This window comes from Dama dama, chromosome 27, assembly GCF_033118175.1.
Source record: "Dama dama isolate Ldn47 chromosome 27, ASM3311817v1, whole genome shotgun sequence".
In the NCBI taxonomy this organism is placed as follows: domain Eukaryota; kingdom Metazoa; phylum Chordata; class Mammalia; order Artiodactyla; family Cervidae; genus Dama; species Dama dama.
In genome coordinates, this window is record NC_083707.1 from 52,910,275 (window position 1) to 52,938,184 (window position 27,910).

The following is a 27,910-nucleotide window of genomic DNA, read 5'->3' on the forward strand; positions in this document are numbered from 1 at the left end:
TGGGTTCTAAGGGCCTTGGTGGATGGTCCACGTACACTGGTATTTTAGGATGTGAACATGTAGACCCCGTCACCTCATTTTGTCATAAAAGTCTCAATGCCTTTGGTTCTCTATCTAGTCTGTCTCTTTTTACCTGGAGGTTCTGAAGATCAAAAAATTATATTGTCACCACTGCTGCCTTCTTCCCAGAATCAAGCTCACTCATTTTTCAACTGTTTGCTTAATTGACTATATTCAGTTTGATTTCAGGAAAATGTTTATCCTGAGTATTTCAACACATTAAATAAATCCACACGTACATTTTTTCCCCCTCTGTTTTCCTCCAGAGTCAAGTTCCCATTATGTCATCTCCCTAAAAGCTTTCAACAATGCAGGAGAAGGAGTTCCTCTTTATGAAAGTGCTACCACCCGGTCTATCACAGGTAAGCTGAAATAGTTAATCTATTTTTGACAAGGAATTTGAGTTGTGAAAACAACAAATGAAAGTGAAATGAAACAAAATATGAAGAAGAAAATGTATGAAGTCATGTCCAAGCCTTATGTGTATATATACATGCACAATTTATTATTTTGGGGGTTATCAAAATTGTGAGAGGAATTCAGTCTGTAAATTAGTACATGGACTTAGAGAATGTAGATCCCTTATTCTCTTTATTTTTTTCCAGTAGCTTCATACTTTGGTGTCTTGACACCTTTGTTCATTCCTCTGGGCAGCTTATTTTCAAATCAGCTCAATGTAGGCAGGAGGGTGTCCAGGTGCCTGAATGGACACTTGATTCACTGCAGAGGGTCCTTCAGGCTGATATTGACAAGCATGAATTGCCCTCGTGGGGCTGGTTTGGACTAGGCTGAGTCATACAGGAGCTTCTTTCTGAGCTGGGCCAACAGGTCATCACCCCAACAGTGCCCAAGGCCTGTAGGCACTGAAAGAATTGGCTGCTTCGAGGGCTTATTACTTCTGGGAATTGTTATGTGAGTTGGACCTTAGAGGAAGCACAGGACAGGAACAGGGCTCAACGAAATGAAAAGAGAAAGGGGTGGATTAGAAAGCAAGATCTCGGTCATTTATGGAGACTATTTGTGAATAAGGCTGGACCTATTTAAAAACAGAACAAGTACCATATGTACCTCTGTGAGGCTTGCTCATGACCCAGTCACATGACTCACTTGCAATAGCCGTATGTCTGAAATATGAAAGCAAAACCCAGGAACTCCATCTTTTTAATGTATCCTTTGATCCTTTCAAAACCCACAATCCTCAAAGTTCATTCAACTTACCAGCTGTTTTCACCTTAATGACAACAAAGGATCTGATACAAAGGAGCAGGATTTAGTAGGAGCACCATGGAAAATTACTGGGGTGCCTGAGTATGGGTCCTGGCAGCTAGGAATAAATGAACCTCCAGTAAATGATGGGGTCCTGTGACTTCAACTACCACCTACATTTATGCGAACTTTATACAGTTTGTTTTCCAGATCCGAAAGTTTCATTCAGAAACTGTCTTGAGAGTATACAGTTGTAAACCAGATTTGCAGTTGTTATGTGATGGTTTTCACAGCATACCATCACTTTATTGATTTCCACCAAATTTCCTTTTAAACCATGGATATTATTCCAGAGTCTCCTTGAATCTTTGGCTGCTGGTTTTAACATTTGTGCTGTCTGAAGTGGTATGCAAAAGCTTGGGTGCCTGTCAGTATGTTAATTTATCCATGGAGACATTATATATCTTGCACTGCATTACCAGAGGGACTCTGACTCCCCAAAACGGGTAAATAATAACTATTACCGTAAAGAACATTTACTGTTAAAAGTGTTGTGTCTAAATATAGAGATATGAGGCAAATAGAGGCCAGAATGGAAACCATGAGATAACATGGTGAACAGTGTCTGGGACTTTTGCTTCCTCTTATTCTCTTATTCTTTCAAAATTCCTTTGAGCAACAGCAACCACTTTGGCTGAGCCAGTGCTTCCCATAATGCTTATTCATTAAGTCAGCTCTTTCCTACCTAGGGTAAAAGATGGTTTAAAATGTCCTTGATATGAATTTGAGCTCATGATCAGGTCAAACAAAATTGTACCATGATCAGTCTTTTAGAACTCATAGTTTTTTTACCAAAACTAAAGACCACAAGGAAAGAACACAAAGATGACCCCCAAAATCCATTTTTGAGCAGAAACTAGTTATGATAGAGATAGAGTTCAGATAACTTGAAGATAAATTGCTCAGAAAACTGTTTGAGGTGTTATTAACTTCTTTTCCCTTAACATTTGTTGTCCTTCTTTAATCCTTAACATATGGCATCCCCAGAGTGGTTTCTAGAATACCAGTGATCCATAAGACCATTTTTTTCCTGCTATGACTAATCCTAATGGATCTGAGAAATGAAATAACACTGAGAATTGAAAAGCATATGAGGGATTTTCTGATTGAGGAAAAGTCAGTAAGGGCTTGGAGAGGATGAACAAAACCAACTCTTTCCACATCCCTGCCCAGATGTGGCAGACTTATTTTGTTGTGTTTTCACACACCACAGAGAACAAAAAACAAATAAACAGAATCAAAGGTTTAGGTTCAGCAGGAAACTATCACAGTAAGGGTGTCTTAGGGATACTTAGAAGACATTTTAGGTCTCTGAGCCTCTGCACAGTACTCCCATGAGCAGCCCTGGAAGAGACGAACATAAAGTAATAATAATAATAATAAAGCTCAGAGGCAGTAAATGCATCAGGCTGGAGTGTCCAGCTATGGTGTTTCCCACATGGATGTGTTCATAGATGCTGATCCACTCTGGACCGCATCCCATCCTGAACATATCAGCATTACAACCAAGGAAAGTTTCACTAGGTCAAAAGCACAGGTTAAGAGTGTACTTCTTTTGCTGCACTTTTTTTTTTTTTTTTTGCAATTTTATTTCATATTGTTGCAAGAATAAGACATTTTGAGCCTGGAGATGGGATGAGAACAGGCGAATAATGAGATATGTATTGTTTGAATTTGTATTTTCAATTGTTTTGTAAATGTCTAAATGAAGTACAATCCAGATATAAAATTGTATTATTTTTAAAAACTTGTTTTGAGCTTTAGTATATTGACTAAAACACTTATATGTTCTTACCAAAACAACTATTAGGAATTGAATTGGTTTCTCTTTTTAGCAAAAGGTTTAAAGCTATATGTTGTGTTTTTGTCTTTTTTCCCCCACTGTTTTGAATATCACCACTGCAAATGGTTAAGAAAAAAAACCATAAACAGAGTTCTTTGGCAGCAAAATAATTTATTGAATTCAACTACTCAGTTTCTGACCTGAGAGAGAAAGATAATTAGCAATATATGTAGCATGTATTTAGAGCAGTGCTTGCTACCTACTAAGTTCTGCTTTGTTGGAAATACCTGCTGTGCCTGTGCTATCCAGTATCGCACACACAAGGCTCGTGTGGCTGTTGAACATCTGAAATTGGCTAGTGCAACACAATAAGTGACTCTTTAATTGTATTTAATTTTAATTAATTTAAAGTCAAATTGTCCATGTAACTATGGCTATTGCATTAGCACAACTATGGAAGAAGTGGCAAATAGAATGTCAAGCCATGCCTGGAAAAAAAAAAAAAAAATTCCTCCAAAATAAGCAAGAAAAACTTGGCCGGGGTAGAAATTTTTGAATTACATAAGTTCATAGGTATATATCAAAAAACAGCATTGCTTGAAATTTATGGATGCATTCTGGAACCAAGACTCTGAGAAACTCAACAAGAAGTTTATGAAAAACATAATTTTCTAAAAGCCAGAAATAGCAGAATTATTACTGTTGCTTAAAGTAAAATCACTACTTTTGAAAACCTTATATGGGGTATCTATGAAAAACGATAAAGTTAGTATAGTTTTTCAACAAAACTAGATTAAGCAAAGAAACAACAGATAGGATAACATGAATACAAGTTGATCTACAAAGAGTTTGTGATTGAGAGTGGTCCTGCGCTGTGTGTAACATTCTTCATTAAGTCAGCTAAGAATAGAAATAAGTCAAGTGAAGATAGCCCCTGCTTTAGTTTTGCCAGAATGTTCCACTGCTGTACCAGCCTGATGACTGATTGGGATCCTCCTAGAGGCTGCAGTGTCTTCAGCTGCCCCTACATCATCTCACAAATCCATTCGGGTTTAAAGGAGCCCTTAATAAGAAGACACATCAAAGGAAATATGAAAAGCCTGGGCTCTGTCATTAAATTTTAAACACACATTTCTCTCTCTCTCTCTTTTTTTTTTTTTTTTCGGTCTTCCTTTTGTTCTGTTTTTCTTTTCAGATTTTATATTTTGCTCCAAAGACCACAGCCCAGTAAACTACTAAATAATTCATTAGAAAACAGTGATGAGTAGGAAGTAGACTTTTAAAATTCAGCGAACAAAGTGAAGTAATCTTGAAAATCAACCCATAGTCTCTATACTATATTTACAAATATAACCTCAGTATGTTTACTGTTTCAGATACTCTATATGGTGGTAGGCCTCATCTCCCCAAATGCCATTATATGGCCAGTCTAAGAGCTTATCTCATTTTTTGTTAGTGGGAACACATGTCGTATGATTTAAAAGAAAATTTTAACAAATTTAAACACCTTTGGTAATGAATATAAGGCTCAGTATTGGACTCTCTCCAGTCACAAAATAAACTCCCCTGATTCTGACATCCATAGCATCAAAACAGTACAAGGTTTTTCTGGAGAATTTTGTGAAACCACAGACATCACTGTTCAGATTCTGATTGTGTTATGGATTAAAGCATGTGTGTATCTCATCGTGAATCTCATCAGTCCATACAGAGTTCATTCTGTCTCTCTGCCCAATGATATGAAGTCTTTCCTTGGAATTTAAAATTGTAGAACAAGGAACATAGAATATAGGGATGCCACAAATAACATACTCTGTGAGAATGTGGGTAAAATGGACAATTCTACACTTTCTCTAGGGATTTCAATCTAACCACACCATGTACCATGTAAAACCTAATTATCACATCATTGACCCAGTGTGGACTTGGTCTGACATCGTGCAGTCATAGCCTTAAATTGCTGTGGATCTCAGGGCCCTCTGCTCATCATCCTTTGTTTGTTTGCTACCTACACAATATTTATGCAGATAAAACCTAAGCAATAATAAAAGCATTAAAGATACCAAATTCAAGTTAGAGAAGGAGAAAAACAAATAAATAATACAACAGGTATCAGGTAGGCATTTACTTCTTTTGCAGGAGGAAATGAAATAGACAATCCTTAGAATCTTATTTTGATGTATCTTTCTAGTTATAAAACTGATGAATTCTATACTGGATTTTTAACGAGGTAATGTGCAACATTCCAAAAAAAAAAAGTGGACTTTTAAAATGTATAACAAGAAGCAACAGCCAAATTTATAGAAGCATTCTAAGGAAATAAGGAAATGATGGAAAACAATCAGTTACCTTTGTAATCTAGCAATACTGTTTCTAATGAGTTTTCCGATTGAATTAATTATAATTTTTTCTGTTCTTCTCATGTTCCCTTTCATCATTATTGCCATGCATTTAACTCATTGTGATGTGTTGCCACTGATGTTTATTTTTTTAACTTTCGTTTATGTATTTATTCGTTTGCTTCATTGGTCGGGTTTGTAAACCCAGATCCCACTGACCCGGTTGATTATTATCCTTTGCTTGATGACTTCCCCACCTCGGTCCCAGATGTCTCCACCCCCATGCTCCCCCCAGTAGGTGTGCAGGCTGTGGCTCTCACCCACGATGCCGTGAGGGTCAGCTGGGCAGACAACTCTGTCCCCAAGAACCAAAAGACGTCCGAAGTGCGACTTTACACTGTCCGGTGGAGGACCAGCTTTTCTGCGAACGCAAAATACAAGGTGACGTTCTAACTGATGGTATGAAGTTTAACTTGAGCTGTCATTCGTTTAATCCATTGTTTTAAACACCTCCTGGACTGCCATGAGTTATGTTGCTGCCATGACACGAGATGGAAAACAAAGCATTTTGAAACTCAGTACCTAAAACTGGCATGGGAGTCATTGTGTCTTAGGAAACAGTTCTAAGACGAGGTAGGAAAGCATCAAGAGCTGCGAAATGGTATTTGAATTCCACCAGATGTTGGGTTTGTATAAATAATGTAATTCTGTACAAGGGAATGTCATTTTCTTTGGAAAATAGCAGAGCTCTGCGTTCCTTTCCTGGATAGATTTTGATGTTTTTCTTTTCATTTGGAATCTAGGTTTATACCACAGTCATGCATATTAACGTTGTACACAGAGACCCTTATAGTGAATATGAGAAGCAATACATGAAGTTTTTTTATACTATCCTTAGGTGGTGAACACACCTCGAGTCATTAACATCTGTTTCCTCATTTAGCCTTGAAAGGCCCTCATGTGGTAAAGAAAATGCACGGTGCACCCTCCCCTTTAACTAATATGAATTAGACCAGCTCCCTTATCCCTGTCCTCTCATTGAGTCATCACACACACACACACTCACACACACACACACACACCCAGGAGCGCCTTAGAGATACACATTTGAGACATTGTCATCCATTCACATCTCTATCAGTCAGCCAAAGCAACTCCAACAAATATTCATTTATATACTCTAACATTACCTCCTAAGCCTGCCACATTAGTATAGTGTATATAACAATATACAAATGTAGAGTAAAATGAGATCAAGTAATTGTTAAGTGCCCACCATTTACTTAGGACTGTGCTAGATCATAGAGGACATTTAACGTCTTTTAGTTGTTACTCCAGTGTTCTTGCCTGGAGAATTCCATGGACAGAGGAGCCTGGCAAGTTATAGTCCATGGGGTTGCAAATTGTTGGACATGAATGAGTGATTAACACTTTCACTTTCACATACTTAACATTGTTACTTACAATTTTGAAATGTGTAATACACTCAGCTCCGTGGAGTACTTTACAGAATTCATAATTTATTCAAGTGAAGTAATATATGAAAACATATTTAAAATATTCACAAGATGACTGTTTAAGGTGAAAAAGAGTTAGTTGTTCAGTTGTGTCCGACTCTTTGCAACCCCATGAACTGTAGCCCACCAAGTTCCTCTGGCCACGGAATTCTGCAGGCAAGAATACTGGAGTGGGTTTCTCCAAAGAAGACATACAGATGGCTAATAAACACATGAAAAGATGCTCAACATCATTCAGTATTAGGAAATGCAAATCAAAACCACAATAAGTTATCATCTCATGCCAGTCAGAATGGCTGCCATCAAAAAATCTACAAACAATAAATGCTGGAGAGGGTGTGGAGAAAAGGGAACCCTCTTACACTGTTGGTAGGAATGCAAACTAGTACAGCCACTATGGAGAACAGTGTGGAGATTCCGCAAAAAACCGGAAATAGAACTGCCATATGACCTCGCAATCCCACTGCTGGGCATACACACCCAGGAAACCAGAATTGAAAGAGACACGTGTACCCCAATGTTCATCACAGCACTGTTTATAATAGCCAAGACATGGAAGCAACCTAGATGCCCATCAGCAGGCGAATGGATAAGGAAGCTGTGGTACATATACACCATGGAATACTACTCAGCTATAAAATAGAACACATTTGAATCAGTTCTAATGAGATGGATGAAACTGGAGCCCATTATACAGAGTGAAGTTAAGTCAAAAAGAGAAATGCCAATACAATATATTAATGCATATATATAGAATTTAGAAAGACGGTAACAATGACATTATATGCAAGACAGCAAAAGAGACACAGATGTAAAAACAGACTTTTGGACTCTGTGGGAGAAGGCGAGAGTGGGATGATTTGAGAGAACAGCACTGAAGCATGTACATTACCATTGTAGAACAAATGACCAATTCGATGCATGAAGCGGGGCACTCAAAGCCGGCGCTCTGGGACAGCCCCGAGGGATGGGGTGGGGAGGGAGGTGCAGGGCGTTCAGGGCGGGGAGCACGTGTGCACCCGTGGCTGATTCACGTCCATGTGTGGCAGAAACCACCACAACACTGTAAAGTAATTACCCTACAATTAAATAATTTTTTTTTAAAAAAAGAGACCCATCTTCCAAAGGGAAGTTTTGACCTCAGTTTTGACCTTTCCGAAGGGAAAGATCAGAGCTGAGTCTCAGAAGATCACATCAGTGTCAGGAGTGGCTTTTAAATGTGCTTTCACATCCATTCTTCTTCAGGCTGAGACAGCGAGCTCCTCCAAAGATTGTCAAAGGTGCATGACCAGCAGTGTGCACATTTCCTACCCTCGCCTCAACCAGGATGGGTCCTTCTGTCATTTATTATACTTATGCCATTGTAATGCCTTTCCTTTCTTCTAAACACTTTTTTTTCTTTAGAAAAAAAGACATGTTCATTATTTTAAAATTTAGAAAATATAAAAATGTTCTTGGCTAAGTAAGAAATTGGCCCAGTAACTCCAAAATCATTTTGTGATTCTCAGCAGAGAATAAAAAAGTTAAGTAAAAAAAAAAAAGAATATTGGAGTGGGTAGCCATTCCCTTCTCCAGGGAATCTTCCCGACCCAGGGATCAAACCCAGGTCTCCTACATTTGCAGGCAGACTCTACCATGTCAGCCACAAGCAAAGCCCATTTAGGATGAAGAAGGTAGCTTTAAAAATAAGAGCATAAGCGGGGAGGGGAGGGCAGTCAAAAGGAACAAACTTCCAGTTATAAGTACTAGGGATGTAATGTACAATATTATAAATACAATTAACACTGATTGGTGTTATATATGAAAGTTGTTACAGTAAATCCTAAGAGTTCTAATCACAATCAAACTATATTGTTTCTCTTTATTTAATTTTGTATCTATATGAGAGTGGGTATTCACTAAACTTACTGTTTAGTGGTCACCACTTTATGATGTATGTAAGTCAAATCATTAACTTGTACATCTTAAGCTTACACAGTGCTGTATGTTGATTATATCTCAATAAAACTAGAAGAGAAACAAGGAGCCCAAATGTTACCCAGCAACGGAGGGACCAGTAGTTTGACCCTGGCATTCCAGAATCTGTATACTCCCCTGTATCCCTCCTCCGCACCACTTTACTGGGATAGCTTTCAAGGAGAATTTGGATCTCCTGATACTTTATCCAATGCTCTTTCCACTGAACTGCCATTGTGCTTAATCCAGCCTCAAGCCAATGTTGTTGTGGCGGGGGGGGGGGGGGGGGGGGGGGGCGGCGATTAAAATGTCCTTTGGAAATTTCTGACTCTAAAAACCCTGGAGTTAAAGCAAAATCCACCAATAATTTTATAAGTCTGCCTCTTTTTTTTCCGGTAGTCATGCTAGTTCTGCTTCTAGTTTTATTCAACCTTTAAAGGGCGTAAAATTCACATTTCATAGTAAATCAGATTTTAGTTGAAACCAATTGAAAAGCAGTTTCCTTTGGTTCAGCCTCCCTGCAAGGTCAGATACTTGGAGAAACTCTCCAGCCTAGTCCAAATAGTATCATCGAAATAAGTGTCCTATCCATCTTCTTACAGTATCAGATTTAAGACACAGCAGAACCATAAATAAAGATAACATTATCAGATAAGACAATAAATGAAACATAAGAGAACACTTTTTAAAAAATCTCTTTATATACAGATTACCCAATTCTAAGTTTAAAGGACTACTTTAAAAATTTTACTGTACTGTGTGGATACATCCGTTTCACAGAATGGCCATGGGTACCTTGCCAGTGTGTGAAATGTTCTAAGGGACACTGATCTCTGCAGAATGATTTGAGCTCCAAAATTTCCAGAAGCAGTATTTTTTTTTTTAGTTGAATTGTTAATAGAACGGACAGAATTATTGAGCTTCGCTAAGAATACCTACAAAAGAGATCCAACCAAAAATCATCCTCTGTAAGGAAAGACAGATTTCACTTATGGATTGAAGTATGAGCATAAAAATAATCTTGTCACTGTTTCTCTCCTCATCACCTTCTTTGACCCAATAAGGCTTTCAAGCACTAACATTTCATCACCTTTCTCACACATACACACTCTGCACCCATACCCTGGGAAGGAGGGTTAGAGGGGGAGAGTTAGTTCAGTTGGAGAGCAAGATAAATACAGACCATATCTGGTCAATCCAGAATGGACATACAATACATTTTATAAAGAATAGGAATAGAATGGTTTGGTTTTGCATTTTGAACTTTTCACGCCCACTATCATCTATTTACTTCATCTCACTCTCCACTATAGCTTTATAAGCTAGGCAGAGAATGCACAGTGTACAGAGGGGGAAATGCATACATAGAGTGAAATGAGCAGGGCTTACAAGCTGGCTTTGCTGCATCTTGTCCTGTTACTTAATTTGTTCAACCTCATTTTTCTCATCTATGTGATTGGGGTGTTGGCACCTACTATAAAAAGGATAAGTAAGATTCTTTACAGCTATGTATGTATGTAGAGACCTTTATGGGTAGGTTGTGCAACTTGATGAAATTCCCCATCAAACTAGAGCCGGAACTCAGATGACCTGATGGCATTATCCAGACCACGCCCCACAGGAATACTTTCTACTTCGTTTAGTCCCACATCAGGCCAGACATTCATATTTTGATTGCCCAAAACTTTATATTGACCTTCCTTATCAAATAGAGAATTTTTATATAATTTATTTTCTACTAAAGTGATTGCTCATTTGATATTTTACATAAAATTCCTTTCAAAATGCATTCACTGACTATTGATTACAGCATGGGTATTACAGGAGATACGAAGTTATGCAAGATTCAGTATCAGTCCTCAAAATTCTTACAGCTCAATGGACAATTTGTCATGTGCATAAAATTCCATATATATATGTAGGTATGTGTATATATATGACATATACAGTGACTATATTTCATACTAGACAATGCATAAAATATTGTAGCTAACATTTGTTTAGTACCTACTCTGAGCCAGATAATATATTTTACTTTTGCACTTTAATTAGTACCGTTAAGGTCAGTGCTATGGTTATTTCTATGCTATAAATGAGGAAACCGAGGCTTAGAGAGGTAGTACCTGTGTATTCTGTGTTCTGTCTCCCTCATGCGCGCGTGCACACACACGCACACACACACACACACACACACACACACACACACACACAGCCATGACTTTCCAGGGTACTTCCAGGCTAATGATTTATGATGAGCAGTAACCTTCCATAAAGTTCCTGAGAAAATTCAATGAATTCATGGTACTTAAATGATGCAAGTGTATCATTTAGGAATACAAGCAAGGACAATATTGCTTGGTTGTCTCCCAAATGCCAGTTGTGTCTACATTCAAAGAGAAAAGTTTTATTAAAGTCTGTCCTTCCCTCTTAGCCAAACTATATCTCACTGGCCCATTTCTCCCCATCTGTCTACTTTGAAGACTTAGTGGTATCATGACAGGGAAGGAGGGCAAGATTGGAAGTTATATATCAGTACGTCAGATACTAGCTGCCCATTTCATGTTTTTTTTTTTTATGGGGTTCCATCTTTCTGAGTCTATAAAGTATTTTTGCATTTATTTAGGGCTCACATTTTTATGACTTTTTTAAAGAGGAGCTTCTGATAAATGTTTATGAGGCCATCACTTTAATAGGATGGATGGGCACATGTCGAAATGTTATCAGTACAGTTAAATATTTATTTGGTTTTATAATGAAATGTAGGATTTTCATAGCTATAATCTAAGAAGGATTCATAGTAGAATAAGAAAGATATACTGGGGCAGCTAGGGAGGAGATAGTTACGACATAGGTGGAGACAAAATGTTTTCCTTGATTTTTCTAGACATAGAAATACAACAAATGTAATAAACCTAAAAGTAAATGTATAACCTTGGAAGAAGATCAAGGACCAAATAGCAATCATAAATTGAAATTTATAAGAGGCATAAGTAGTTTTAAATTTGCCTTATCATATGGAAAATACACATTAACCTGGGAGATTAACCTGTTTCTTTGTTATAATTTTGATCTATTGAGTAAGCAATACAGAGAAAGAATTTACTTTCTACTAAAATATACTTAACCTGTTGTTTAAAAGGCAAACAATGTATTCAGAAGATGAAAAATATTAACACTAATGTAATCATTTAATATTTATCTGATTTATTGTTCTCTTCCTGATTAACTGCTCCAATGACCATACTTCAGTCTGTGTTTAATGTGATCTGTTCATAAAGAAAGAAAAACACTTGGCACAATATTATTGTTGTCCATTTTCTTTATAATAGCTATATAGATCCTGGCATCAGTAAAAGTCTGTATCATAAAGCCTTTTTTAAAAAATCATAAGCATTAGATATGTAAAAATTCATTTTATTACCTATGGAAAATAATCACAATAATTTATGTGAAATATATAAAACATTAAAGCCTCTGAAAAAAGTTCTCAATTATTAGAAATAAGTTGAAGTTCCAGTCAGTGCAGATAACCTTACAAATGGAACTGACAGAAGAAAGTGGAATTGGTCCTGTCTCTGTGGTTATTGCCTCACTTGGGAAAATTTATCAGCTATCTGCCCCTTTGAACAACATAACACCTGATTTTATCGATTATGTTTTAGATGTACAATCAGCCAGTGTAAACTAGGACAGAAAGGAAATAAAGTCAGTGCTTTGTCCAGGGTCTTCTGCTGTTTGGGAATAAATTCCTTTTTTGTTGCTTTGGATCGTCTTCCTTTGTGTCTTGATTTACCAAGTTGACAGAGTTCATTTTTTTCTCTCTCTTCTTCTTTCCCACTTGTGTAGTCAGAAGACACAACGTCCCTGAGTTACACGGCGACGGGCCTCAAACCAAACACGATGTATGAGTTCTCCGTCATGGTCACGAAAAACAGGAGGCCCAGTACCTGGAGCATGACTGCACACGCCACCACCTACGAGGCAGGTACGTGAAGAAGCCTCTCCACTGGCTGCTGGCCGCTGGGGTTTTCTAGGTTCCGAGGAATCCGGAACGTGTGTGCACTATGATGTCTAAATTACAGTTAATCATGTATAATGTCATTCGTAGCACTTTTATATCAAATACTGTTCTTCCTACTCTAGATAAGAAGAAAATGAGTCCCTGGTGGAATAAGTAATCTGGTTTTAATTTGTACACTAATTGAGGATTTCTGAAAATAAGTCTGCTGTTCAATACATTGAAGTAAAGGCATTTTTCTCTCTGTCCAATGCATGTGTGTCCTTGATCAGCAGACATTGTAATGTTTACTTTTTTGGAAAGGGATTAGATGCAAAATGAAAAATTACATTACAGCTGTAGGCTTGTAGATGCTTACCTTATGGGCTTCCCTAGCGGCTCAGACAGTAAAAGAATCTGCCTGTGATGCAGGAGATCCCTGGGTCAGGAAGATCCCCTGGAGAAGGGAATAGCTACACACTCCAGTATTCTTGCCTGGAGAATTCCATGGACAGAGGAGCATGGCAGGTTACAGTCCGTGAGGCTGCAAAAAATTGACATGACTGAGCAACTAAGACACACACACACACACACACACACACACACACACACACACAGTTGACTGTGAAGAAATTTCTAGGGAGTCATGTTCACTGTTTGGAAATAAGGCAACACAATGGAAAACTTTCATGCATCTTGCAATAGTTCAAATCAAGAGTGAATGCAGTTCACTGTAAATTTCTCCAGTCACATTTACTGTGGGTCATAAACGTTGAGTTTATAACCTTAGCAGACTTGCAGTGCACTTTGCAATTATAGTTCACAGAGATCCAACATCTGAAGGAAACAGGGTTTAACATACTTTTTAATTGCTTTCCTGGTATTATTACATCATATTTGGGGATAAACCGTACCACACATTTCCAAATTTTAAAGCATATAGTAGTAAAACTTTTATCTGAGTAAGTTGAATTTCTTTTTCCTTTTGAATTTGTCCCATAGCATGGCAGCTCTAATTTTAATTTCAGATTACTACCCTAACTCTGAGTTCACTGGGAATATTTTAACAATTCTGGGGGCACTTCTTTCTGTAAGAAGTTTTTCCTATTTGTTTAATTTCAACACCTTCTTCTTCTATTTTACGTGTTTACATATATAAAATCATTCTCCTAGAAATCTGCCCAGGATGCCAGTGTTCTTAGCTTCTCAGGGAGAGTTATACATTATGGGATGAATAAAAGTCATGCTCTTTCTTTTAACCTAAAAGGAGATGAAAGGAGTTAAATGTAAACCAGTAAGGTCTTTGGTCCTCCCTGAGTGAAAGAAAAGGAGTAGTAATTTCCTTATTCATTTTTCCCCATCATAAACATAAACGCATAACAACATGTGACTTGATAAATGAACCCTACTGATTTCTCCTGAACTTCCTAGCCTTGTTAAGGACGTCAGTGTTGAGACCCATAGCTGAGAGAAAGATATTAACTTTTAGAAATGTGACTGGCAGAAAGGGTGATTGTCAAAACAGATAATGATCTGGACAAAGGTGTAAATAGCCCATGGATAAGATTCGTGGGTGATGATGAGAAGCAAGAAGTAATTCGCAAGTGTCTGCACATTTTATAACTGTGAGAAGAAAATGAGGTGAATGAAATAGCTCTGAAGTTTGCTTCTAATTCTGTAATAATGCAAAGACTCTATGGGGCCACATATTATGCACTTGTGCTGAAATTGCTCATAATAAGGATAATGGCAGCCGACAAATTCTTGAAATGAAACGTGCTTTCTGTCCAGGTGATAAATCCTTAATTTTACTCTAGTTAATTTAGGTAAAATAAAAATAATTGGAAGGATAGCTTAAATAATGAAGTCTTGGCAAGGGACAGAAGCAGCAGCATCCCCAGGCGTTAGAGATGAGGAACTATTGAACTCTCCCTGCAAGACGTTACAGTTACAGTGGTTTGGCTCCGTGTGTTTTCCTCTCTTCTGTCAACACTCAGTTTCCCAGAAGAGAGAATCACACAGCTCCAGAGAGTGAGAGGGAGGCCGGGAACTCCTATTTGATGCCGCTCCCAGCTCACGTGGCAGAGAGGAGACCTTGTCCCCCAAAGGAAGAAGCCACGTGTTTCTCTAAATGCAGGAGCAGAGGGTAGCATCTGAGCAGTCCAAACACACATGCCCAAGATGTTGGTGTGTGTTTATGTTTATGATGGGGAAAAATGAATGAAGAAATTACTACTCCTTATTTTTTAAGGGGTTAAGAATCCGCCTTACAATGCAGGGGGTGGCTCTTCCGTTACTGGTCGGGAACTAAGATCCTACCTGCCAGGAGCAACTAAGCCCACGTGCCCCAACTACTCAGCCTGACGCCCCCACCCCCTGCAGAGAGTTCCTGCAGCACAACGAAAGATCCCCCGTGACGCAGAGAAGATCCTGCCAGCCGCAACTAAAACCCAGTGCAGCCAAATAAAGTTAAATGCACGTGTCTCTAACTAATAAAAATAAATGAAAAAAAACCTTAAATACAATTTATAAAATAAATTTATTTTATTTATGCTTTAAATAAGTATGAGGGAACAATGTGCAGTTTGTATGATAATTCTAAACATCTAAGGCATTGATTCTAATACCAGAATCTCTATTTACCAATAGTCACATGGCTTGAGGAAAAAGAAAACTTTTCTCAGCACCTGAAATAGATTAATCATTAGGTTTGTTTTTTTGTTGTTGTTGTTTTTTTAATAACCAGCTCTTCAGTGTATTATTTTGCTAGTTTAAGCTGGAATCACTTTATATTTTTTGAATATCAACCTAGATTCAGTGAAGCAATCTAATCATCACCATTTGTTTTCTAAATAAGCATCAGTTTTAATTTTAACACAGTTAAGAAAAAACAGGTTAGTTAGAAAAACAAGTGTTTTAATTAACTCCAAAATCGGAAAATGTCTTATGATATTTGGTTTCAGTTCAGTTCAGTTGCTCAATCATGTCCAACTCTTTGCAACCCCATGGACTGCAGCACGCCAGGCCTCCCTGTCCATCACCAGCTCCTAGAGCTTACTGGTCCATCAAGTCGGTGATGCCATCCAACCATCTCATCCTCTGTCATCCCCTTCTTCTCCTGCCTTCAATCTTTCCCATCATCCTATGGTGACTGCAGCCACGAAATTAAAAGACACTTGCTCCTTGGAAGAAAAGCTATGACAAGCCTAGACAGCACATTAAAAAGCAGACACATTACTTTGCTGACAAAGGTCCATCTAGTCAAAGCTATGGTTTTTCTTGTAGTCATGTATGAATTTGAGAGTTGGCCCATAAACAAAGCTGAGTACTGAAGAACTGATGCTTTTGAACTGTGGTGTTGGAGAAGACTCTTGAGAGTCCCTTGGACTGCAAGGAGATCCAACCAGTCCATCCTAAAGGAGATCAGTCCTGAGTGTTCATTGGAAGGACTGATGCTGAAGCTGAAGGTCCAATACTTTGGTCACATGTTTGGTATAATACTCTAACTTTTGGTTATCTATTACCTTCCTGGGCTTCCCCAGTGGCTCAGCAATAAAGAATCTGCCTGCCAATGCAGGAGACATGCATTTGATCCCTGGGTCAGGAAGACCCTCCTGGGGAAGGAAATGGCAACTGACTCCAGTAGTCTTGCCTGGGAAATCCCATGGACAGAGGAGCCTGGTGGACTATAGACCATGCAGTTGTGAAACAGTTGGACACACTGATCAAGTAAACAACAAATTACCTTTCTGTTTGTGGCTTAGAAAATATCTCGAATGATCTCTTTATGTGACTAAGCCTTCCCTAAGGTAGCATTGCCTATTCAGTGTTTCACTATTACAAATCTTTTTTCTTTTTGCAAGAATGTTCTTTCTCTCTCTTTCCATTAAAAGATATATATGAAACTATGTTTAATATGGGTTTCCCCTGTGGCTCAACTGGTAAAGAATCCCCCTGCAATGCAGGAGACCCTGGTTTGAGTCCTGGGTCAGGAAGATCCTCTGGAGAAGGGAAAGGCTACCCACTCCAGTATTCGGGCCTGGAGAATTCCATGGACTGCATAGTCGATGGGGTCGCAAAGAGTTGTACACGACTGAGCGACTTTTACCTCACTTTTACTCAAAGATCTTCTCTTCCTTGTCCTTCTTTCTTTTCCTCTTTCTTTTCCAAAAAAACTTTAAGTACAGTAAGTACTTTGTCAGGATATTACAGTTAGTACAGCTCTGGTTAATTTAGAATCTTAGTGGCTTTGAGAATCGGGGTATTGGAAATAAAATGGTAGAATAGTTGGGAATGCTTGGGGTCCCTCTGTCTGGAATTCTTTTAGAAAAAGAAGCTGGAAATAGAGTCAGTAATGCTCAGATTCTGTGCTATACAGTCAATAGAAAAGCCAAAGAGAATTGCAAGTGTGGAGAGACATTCAGAATTAGGACCGATTTGTAATACACAGTAGGCGATTGTAATACACAAGCACCCCTGTGCAGAGATCAGGAAATTGCTCTGAACCCCAGTGTGGAAGTTAGATATGTTCCTAAACTGCCTACATCACATCTAGGGTAACTGAAAAAGACTATGGACCGTAGACCGGGGCACTGTGAGTTACCTGGAAGGAAAAGGAACTGCATTTCAAAGCATAGCCAGTGAGAAATCAGGTCAAAGGAAGTCTGAAAGATACTGGATGAGATTGGCCAGTTTGCTGTTGCCTTTGAAGTGTGTTTAAACTTTCGATGAGCACCATACAGGAGAAGAAAAATCTTTGTATCCTTCCAGGCTTTTGGCTGAGAGTCCCTGTAATAAAAGACAGATGAACAGGAGCAAAACAAACAGATGTCTGATAATAAGTATAGATTTGTATAGATTATTTGTATAGATATTATTTGTATAGATAATATTATAGATTTCTTGGGAAGATACCCAAGAAAACAGTAATCCCCTCAAATGGCCACCATCTTCAATACTGTCTCCAGCTAAAGACAAAGATGCTGGGGGGTTAGGGAGCCAGTAACGGGAAGTTTTCAGACACATCACAGTAAACAAGGGCATGGTCCTCATGTACATTTAAGGCTCTGTCTCCTTGTCTTCCTGGTACAAAGAGGGAAATGAAATGTTAGTCACTCACTTGTGTTCAACTCTTTGCAACCCCATGGACTGTAGCCCCCCAGGCTCCTCTGCCAATGGAATTCTCCAGGCAAGAATACTGGAGTGGGTTGCCATTTCCTTCTCCAGGGGATCTTCCTGACCCAGTGATTGAACCTGGGTCTCTCACATTGAAGACAGATTCTTTATCGTCTGAGCACCGGGGAAGCCAATGGCACATAAAGGGGGATACCTTATAAATATAAATTTCTCTTTTATGAAAGGGTAACTTCTACTTGGTTTTCGAAACTTTTCCTCTGTCTGCTTTTTTTAAAAAAATAATCAACTTAAGATAATTCTTATGCCAAAGAGGCAAAATATTTGGGGGTGACAAATTCTGCTCCCCTCAAACAACATTAGGAAGAGTAGCTCTAAGCAAGACAGGGTTTCTTGACGTTTTTACTTCCTACCAGGTTGATCCGCCTGCCAAGACAGGAGATACAAGAGAGGCAGTTTCGATCCCCGGGAAAGGAAGATCTCCTGGAGAAGGGAACGGCAACCCACTCCAGTATTCTTGCCTGGGAAAGCCCATGGACAAAGGAATCTGGTGGGCTATAGTCCACGGGGTCGCCAAGAGTCAGACACAATTAAGTGACTGAGCAGACACACGCAGGTTGATAGTAAGACCCTCATAGATTCCTTGTCTCCTCTATTTTCAAATATTTCTTTTCCTTCTTGTTGGGAGATAACTAGATGTTACCTAAGCAAGATGTTGTGACCTGCATTTAAATTCATTTTTTAAGGAAAAATAGCATTGGGTGAACTTTCACTTACAAATCCTGCAATTGTAACAGAATTTTTGTTTCTTGGAGACATGTAGCCATTGATCTTGCTAACTTTTACAATGGTTCCTGAATTTTAGTGAATCACTCACTTGAAAATGCCAATTATACTTTTCTCTATAGTCATACATATTCCATTCTCCTCTCTATATTCTCACCTTTGAAAGGCAGTTAACTTCCTGGAAAATATTAATTTCTGTGTCTTTGCTTAATTCAGATACTTAAATCATCCATGGTAAAATAAGCATGATATATGGCATGATAGATTCTGTGTGTCAGCATCATGATTAGAAGTCCCATAAATGTCTGTTTTCTTTCACATCCAACGACAAGACCATGTTTGTGTTTCATCCCACAGCCCCGACCTCTGCTCCTAAGGATTTGACAGTCATTACTCGAGAAGGGAAGCCTCGCACTGTCATCGTGAGCTGGCAGCCTCCCTTGGAAGCCAATGGGAAAATTACTGGTAGGCATCTCGGCTTTATTTCCTGTGTTGCTCTGAGTGGCCTGCCGTGGCTTACCTCCCCGCATGCCGCTCAAACCTTTTATGTATTAGGTTTCTGTCCCAGCATCTCAGTTGACTCCTGACCCTCTCTGATTGTCTCCTCTTACCCCTGCTGACCCTGGAATTCTTCTAATGGAGCCTACAAATACACACCCCAGCACATTTCCTGTGTGTTGCGTCCTGAGAGCTGTGTATTCCAATTAGCGCAGACCTTCTGTGTGGCATTAGGATAACCTTCTAATGGAACGCCTTTGAGCCTAAATGACTAAAAAGAAGCCAGTTGTTGGGCAATTATAAAATACAAAAGACACTTAATGACCATGTATTTTCCTAGGAAACATAGAAAGGAGGCTTGTCTAAGGCTTTTTAGCTTCTCACTTAGCTCTTAGCTTCTTACTTAAATCATAAGGTTCAGAAAACAGTTGATATTGACGGATGGAAATTGAACTTAATGAATATTTCACAGTGACAGATTTTATTTTGCCAAATATTACGGATAACATCGATGCCTAATTAAAGCATCCATTAGAAGCCTGTAATGTTAATTTAGTATGAAAAATATAATGGAGTTCTATCAGAGATTTTGCATTTAAATGATCACTTTAGGCTTTTAATAGATGTCTCCATAGCATATAATTATTATGAAAAATATTGTATAACTAAAAATGTGCACATTATAGTCTAATTAACTTGAACCATTGGGTTAGGCACATGTAAGAGTCACTCTTGTTTCTTCATTGTTGCATACCAAAAGTGGATAGCACCAGTGTAAATTAACAAAGCAATTCAGTCATTCTCTGGTACAGACATAAGCATGGGAATTGCAGTTCGGATGGCACACTTACTTGATGTGAGTTACTTTATGAATTTTACAAAATGAAAAGGTAATGTGAAAATTCCAAATGTGGTTTAAATTTAAGTCAAAGACTTGTTTTCTCCAAGAAATTGCTCTTCCTACAATAGCGAACAGAATTTCAATTTGAGCTGACAAATATGGGGAAAAAAAAAAAAAAAAAAGAGGGACGTAAAATCTCCCCAGAATCTGATATACTCAGTTGTTACTCTGCCAGACCTTCTAAAACTGAGGCTGGCTCATTCTAATTTTTTGTTTTTCTCTACTCAGTGTTATGACCTCTTTTCATTGGTTCTATTTCAGTACTTTTGGAGATTCTGATTTGTTTACATGATGACTTCCATTATGTCATTAACAGTTGTCTATAAGCATATGGTAAATCAACAGATAATAAGTTTAAGAAGAAAAAAATCCAGAATAGGAATTGTCTGAATAAAAATAAGGTCCAATAGAAAAAAAATATACTTCGGGGTAAAGGATAAAATAAGTCATATATTACCCAGTTCTTCACTCTATTTAAATAAATCTCACCAAATGGTCTATGTGAAAAATAGAATGTGTTTTCAACTCTGAAAAAAAAAGCTTAATTTTGCTTTTCAGTTGGAACAAAAAAAGGAAGTCGGCCCCATATTAAGAAATGTAAATTAATCTGAGCGATAACAGTTTGTGTGCTAATGTCACAGTGCATGTATAAGAAACTATGTCCACATATTTTATTTAGAATTGTTATGTTCAGTAATTCTCATTACTAAAAATCTATTCTTTCACAATTGCGTAGTTTAAGTATGAAAAGAACTAATTTTCCCCTTTAAAGAATAGTTCATTCTTTAAAGTCAGTTTATAATTATCAGTCTAAGCTATTTTGACTCAATTCAGCAGGGAGCAAACACTAAGAACCCTTCAAACAACTTTAAACAACACTTAAAACAACTTCCGTTCCATGCATGTTTTGATACTTTCAACTCAATTCCAAAAAATAGTATGATAAAATATTTAGAGCTTCAGCTCTTTAGACTGAGGGCCCGGATTTTCTGCACTCAGTTTCTTGGGAAAGTCCGAAGAAAGATGTGAGTTCTCTTCCAGCGTGTCGGGGCACATGTTACCTGTGTGGAGAAATATACTCCTGTCCTGCTTCCACATTTCTTTGTTTTCCTAAATCCCTCTCTGCCCACAGCAGAACAGGATGGTTAAGAACCCTTCCTTTTGATGGAGATGCCTGAGCAAGTTATTTCATCTCCCCGAGTCTCACTTTATGACTCCTTTTGTAGAATTGTTGACTTCCCTGGGGGCTCAGATGGTAAAGCGTCTGCCTACAATGCGGGAGACCCGGGTTCAATGCCTGGGTTGGGAGGATCTCCTGGAGAAGGAAATGGCAACCCACTCCAGTATTCTTGCCTGGAAAATCCCATGGACGGAGGAACCTGCTAGGCTACAGTCCATGGGGTCACAAAGAGTCAGACACGACTGAGCGACTTCACTTCACTTTGTAGAATTGTTATAATAAAGGACTGAGAACAGTCCCTGATACCCTGTGAGCACTAAAATAATTTAGTGATTATTATTCCCAGTTGAAATTCATTCTAGAGCAGGTGTTCATTAATGTACTCTGCTCAGATCCCGGATCATCAATTTGTAAGTATAGATAATGATAAACGTGGGTGTGTGTGGGTGTGTGTAGGTGTGCACATGCATGTGCTCAGCTGTGTCTGACTCAGTGACCCATGGATGGTAGCCTGACAGGCTCCTCTATCCATCGGGTTTTTCAGCAAGGATAGTGGAGTGGGATGTCATTTCCTCCTCCAGGGGGATCTTCCTGACCCAGGGATCAAACCCATGACTCCCGTGTCTCCTGCATTGCAGGCAGATTCTTTACCCCTGAGCCATATAGATATGTGTATATATGTATACATAGATTTATATTTCAAAAAGATGAAACAAAAAATGTTGAAAAAGGGAGATCCAGATTATTCCAGTGCCTAAGTTCCTTGATCATAAGCTGGCAGCTTGGGAATTTAGACTGATATTTTCAGAAGAAAATGGTTCAAAATGAATTAAAGATTTAGTATAAGCTTATCATTCTCCTCAGCACTTTTGTATTATAAGTAGTCATATGTTCCCTATTCTTCTGTTTTGAAATAAAGAGTCAAGGGCCTTCTGGGGTAAATAATTATCCTAAAGTCAAATATGGAGAAGGCAATGGCACCCCACTCCAGTACTCTCGCCTGGAAAATCCCACGGACGGAGGAGCCTGGTAGGCTGCAGTCCGTGAGGTTGCGAAGAGTCGGACACGACTGAGCGACTTCACTTTCCCTTTTCCCTTTTATGCACTGGAGAAAGAAATGGCAACCCACTCCAGTGTTCTTGCCTGGAGAATCCCAGGGACAGGGGAGCCTGGCGGGCTGCCGTCTATGGGGTCGCACAGAGTCGGACACAACCGAAGCGACTTCGCAGCAGCAAAGTCAAATAACCAAGAGATAGCACAGCTAGGATATAAAACTCAGGTTCCTACTCTTAGCTATTACACTAAGCTTTGTTCTTCTTACTAGTACTGGCCCAAATCAGTGACAGTCAGCTGATTTATGACAATTTATCTGAGGAGGGACTGAGCATGGAACTTTTTTAAAACTCCCCGAGTGATTTTAATATGTTTGTGAAACATTGATCTAAATAAATGCAGCATCCAACATTAAGCTCAAACACCAATATTGATAGAAGAGAGCTTCAGAGTTTGTTTCCTTATCAATACCATCTAATGACTAAGGCTACGCCCTCTTTTTCTGTGTAATTTGATACTCTAGTCCTATTCCTTCCTTGAAATTCTCTTCTCACTTGAGTTTTGTAAAACCATCTAACAACTTTTCTTCCCCCTTCCAGGCCTGTTCCAGAAGTGTTATTTCCCAGAACGCAGATCTTTTCATTCCTTTTGTTACTTTCTCTGAAGAAAGTTATCCATGCTGTAGCTAGGACTTCAGTGAACATGCACTTAATGTCTCTGAAATCTGTATCTCCATCCAAGGAGTTCCAAATATACACATCCCACCTCATACCGTGCATTTGCACTTCTCTGTCATCCTGGAAACTCGTTTTACTCCCCAACCCCTCTTTCTACCATTCTTCTTTTTTTAGTCTAACACCCACCACAAACGGCCAAGTGATGCACTATTATATTCTGGAATAGACTGTTAGTTCATTGAGATTGTGAACCAAGCTGGACACTCACACTGGAATCACATATGTCTAATATTCTTACTTGCATCTTTTCAGAAGCTTCCACCATTCACCCAACTGCATAAGCTGGCAACTTAGTCTCATCTTGACTTCTTCCTGTCCATCTCCTTTCCATATTATCATGCGAGAAAATCTAAATGCTTATAGTACAAGGCTGAAAGCTCTAGGAGAATAGGGTTCAGGTTTTGTTCAATTCTTTCTCCCTAGTAACAATATCTTTGACACTCAATAGGTAATTAATAAACATCTGTTGAGTGGAACAATCATCAAATTTGATATTCAATATATTGTTTGACTTGACTCTGTAGTGCCAGTTTCCAAACAAGGTATTTCTTAAGCCTTCTTAATATAAATAACTAAAAGGTTAGCATTTACTAAATAGTTACTACATAAAGGTAATTTAATAGAAATACCCATATACCTTAAGTTTTTAAAGCACATTATCTCACAGCAACTTGTTTTCTGATAATTAAGACATAACTTGAACAAAGCAAGTTGCTCAAGGTTGCAACAAAGCTAGTTAATATTAGCAGTGTTACTTGAGGTCAGGCCTCCCTGAATCCATAACCCATAATTTTTTACCACAACAAACTAGGCAGTTGGTCCTCATTTTTAATATATCTACCTCTATGTACATATATTTATTAGAATCAGTTATTTAAAGATGAGAAGGCTGCTTTGGGCTGAGCTCCTTGCTGGTAAGGGCCAGTTCTATATGGTCTCCCTCATTCTTATCAGCCTCCCTGATCCATGGAAAGGAATCAGCCATGAGTGGAAGTATGGAAAAGGACAGAAGAGAGATGAGAGGTGGAGGTGAATACTTTCTGACACTTTGCTTCTAGAATGACAACTACCTATTCGTATGCATGCGTATGTGCTAAGTCGCTTCAGTAGCGCCCAGCTCTTTGTGCCCTAAGCACTGTAGCCCGCCAGGCCCTCTGTCCGAGGGATTTTCTAGGCAAGAATACTGGAGTGGGTTGCCATGCCCTCCTCCAGGGGATCTTCCCGACGCAGGGATCGAACCCATGTCTATGTCTCCTGCATTGGCAGGCGGTTGTTTTATTTTTTGTTTTTGTTTTTTAACCACCTGCGCTGTCTGGGAAGCCCAGCTATTTGTATAAGTAGAGTCAAAATGAAAGATGTATGATGCTATGTTTTATGTGTATTTAGACAAACAGTGTTTCCATGAGAGAATGCCCAGGTAAATTAATAAACCCAAAAGGTTTTGCCACCTATGGTAGAATATAATACTCTGTCAGTCAGTATGGTGGAGATAAAAATGAAGCGGAAAAAATGTAAAATGAAAGAATGGAGAATGACAGAGAATTGGACACAGAAGAATGAACATACAGATGCAGAAAGGTAGCGACAAACCTATCCATGTATCCCAACTTGTGTGGTTATATGGAAATCTCTAAGGTGAAACTTCAGTAGTGGACTTATAGCCTCAAAACATACTAAACTCATTCACCAAATGAAGTTGTATGGTTTCTCTAAGGCTAGATTTTAGAGTTCTGAGTAACATAATCTGTTCCTGTTCTCCATCTCAGTATTCAAATTTACAACCAATGACTGGTTTTGTTTTTGTTTTTTAATAAATTTAAGAAAATTGCTTAAATACAAATTGGGGTCAGAACCTGATGTGGCATTTTTAACTTTACTTATGTGATGTCAGGACTGTCATTTTAAAAAAACATTTTATTTATTATTATTATTATTTTGGCCACACCATGCGGTATGTGGGATCTTAGTTCCCCAACTAGGGACCTAACCCACACCCCCTGCAGTGGGAACATGATGCCCTAACCACTGGACTGGGAGGTCCAGAGAAGTCCCGGAACTGTCATTTTAAAATGCTTCAGTAAATACTCTTCACGTAGAAAAACTTACGATGAAGGCAAATATTATATTCTCATTTGGTAAATGGAGAAAATCAGGAATAATTGTAGCCAACATGGGATGGGAGCACAGTTATCCAAACTTTCAACTTTGTCATACACTTAAAGAGCCCATGAAAACTTGAACAATTTCATTAAATGTCATGAATTTAAAACTTAAATACTTAGAGGCTAAGGGGTTTTATTCAATAAGTAAGTTTCAATACCTATTATCCAGAGACTATTTTATTAGTTTTTTCAAAGAATAAGAAGTAATATAAGACATGGCTCCTGAACTAAAGGAATGTTTTTATTCTTTTGAAGAGATAAGATATGCACATAATAAAAGCTAGAAAAGTATCACTAGTGCCAAGCTCTTCTTTTCAATAGATGTGGTTTCTTTGGGTACAAAAATAGAGACTCCTCTGGGTTAAAGAGTAGTAGGAGATTTTATTGATGTTGACCACAGGGGCTGAGTTCTCAATGAATGGACACCTATGAGTCAGAAACAACTCCTTTATCCAATGGTATTTTATAATCCCTTTTGAATTGCAGTCTTCCAATTTTAATACCATCCAGAGGGAGGAGTCATATAACCTTTATAAATTTTGCAGACATTTTTTTTTTTTTTTTTGGTAAGTCCTTTATCTTCCCCTGAGCTTTCCACATCTTAGACATTTATATTTGTAGCATCAACATCTCAACAAATATATTACAAAAATTACTGGATTAACACGATCAACTAAAGCAGTGATTCCTGACTAAATACTGGAAGACAGAAATCACCTGGGGTACAGATTCCTGGAGTTACCAGAAATCGATTATACTCGTCACTGCAGTGTAACAACATCACCACAAATTTAGCAGCTTAAAAGCACACACACTTGCGATCTCACTGTTTCTGTCCGTCAGGAATCCAATCACAATTTAGCCGGGTAATCTGCTTTAAGGTCTCTTACAAAGTGGTAATCAAGGTGTTGGCTTCAGCTGACATCTCACTTGAGGCTTACCTGGGGAAACACTGGCATCTAAGCTTATGTAGTTGTTGGCAGGACTCAGTTCCTCACTGGCTGTTGATCAGAGCCCAGCTTTCGTTCCTTGGCACGTGGTCTTCTCCATCTGGCAACTTACTTCATCAAAGCCAACAAGGGAGTCTGCTAGCAAGACAGAAGTTACAACTCATGTAGCATCATCATGGAAGCAACAGTCCGTCACATTTGCTTTATTCTGTTGGTTAAAAGCAAGCCTTAGGTCCCGTCTAAACTCAGAGAGAAAGGACTTCACAAAGGTATAACTACCAGGAGGTGGGCATAATTGGGGGTTATCGAAGACTTGTCTGCCACCTCTCAAATCAAAATGCCCTCAGCCAGGGAGAGGGACAGTGGGACAAATTAAGAAAGTAGCATTGACATACATATGCGACCATGTGTAAAATAGCTGGTGGGAACCTGGCGTGTATGTAACACAGGGAGCTCAGCTCAGCCTTCTGTGATGACCTGGAGGAGTGGGGGCGAGGCTCAGGAGCGAGGGGATATATGTTTACACATAACTGATTCATACAGTCACACAGCGGAAACTAGCACAATATTGTTCGTTTTAATTTTAAATTAAAAATTTTAAAAAACCAAAATACCCTTTGTTGAACTCTGTGGGTTTGTACCTTGTACCTAGTCCCCAGGTAATTCTCATGATGAGGCAGATTTGAGAAACAACAAAGTCAGAAAAAGTGAAAGCCAAAGTAAAACAGATGCAAGCTTTCAGCATTGACAAGATTTTAAGAGAAATGGACTTCCAGAAGAGGTGGTTTGTGGCATTACTTAATCCTAAAGAATCACAAGGAAGACGTATCCAGTTCACTGTCTAGAACACATCCCCTAAACCAAGATATAATTCTGTAAATCACTATAGGATTAAGTGAAAATGATACACAATCATATGAGTATTCTTCTATGTATTGGAATGGATTACAGAGTTTACAGAAAGGAGAGCTCCCTATAGAGGAAGATTTCATATGTTAGATGTAGCTTAAACTGGACCTTGATGGATGGGTAGAAATTGGATGGGGAAGGAAAGCAAAGGTGAAGTGGTGTGAAGAATGAGAGGGAAGTAGGATTGAGCACAGCATGGAAATCAGTTTTCCTGGAGCGATGGTTGTGCTGAGACGTGAGTAGTGTGCGTGGTTGCTTTGGCAGGGAAGTGAATCTGAGTTAGAGAACCTTCTGACATGACCTCTGAAAGAATTAGGTATGAAGGTCCCCGGTCAAAATGGGACAGGTGGAACTCAAAAGGAAGGACTAGGGTAATCAAAGGAGGACAACTACTTTTATTTTTTTTTTGAGAGCTTTCTTTTTTATCGTAGTGTAGCTGCTTTACATTGTTGTGTTAATTTCTGATGTACAACAGAATGGATCCGTTATATGCGTACATATATCCTCTCCCTCTTGGGCCTCCCTCCAACCTCCCCCATCCCACCTCTCCAGGTCATCACGGAGCACCAAGCTGAGCTCCCTGTGCGATGGAGACAGGTGGTTTTAAAAGTGTTACTTATGAAGAAATGGTATTCATTCCATAAGCTCAGACCTAGAGAAAAAGTGGATGGCCTATCTAATGC

The 27,910-nt window shown here is 38.7% G+C and overlaps 1 protein-coding gene across 1 annotated transcript in view; it reads left to right on the plus strand.

The window, feature by feature from the left end:
* DCC (DCC netrin 1 receptor) overlaps positions 1-27,910 on the plus strand; it is a 1,105,239-nt gene that overhangs the window by 940,807 nt on the left and 136,522 nt on the right. The window contains exons 16-19 of the mRNA XM_061130661.1: positions 327-422; positions 5,657-5,889; positions 12,768-12,906; positions 19,195-19,302. Of these exons, the coding sequence (XP_060986644.1) occupies positions 327-422; positions 5,657-5,889; positions 12,768-12,906; positions 19,195-19,302 (576 nt within the window). The remainder of the gene's footprint in view (positions 1-326; positions 423-5,656; positions 5,890-12,767; positions 12,907-19,194; positions 19,303-27,910) is intronic.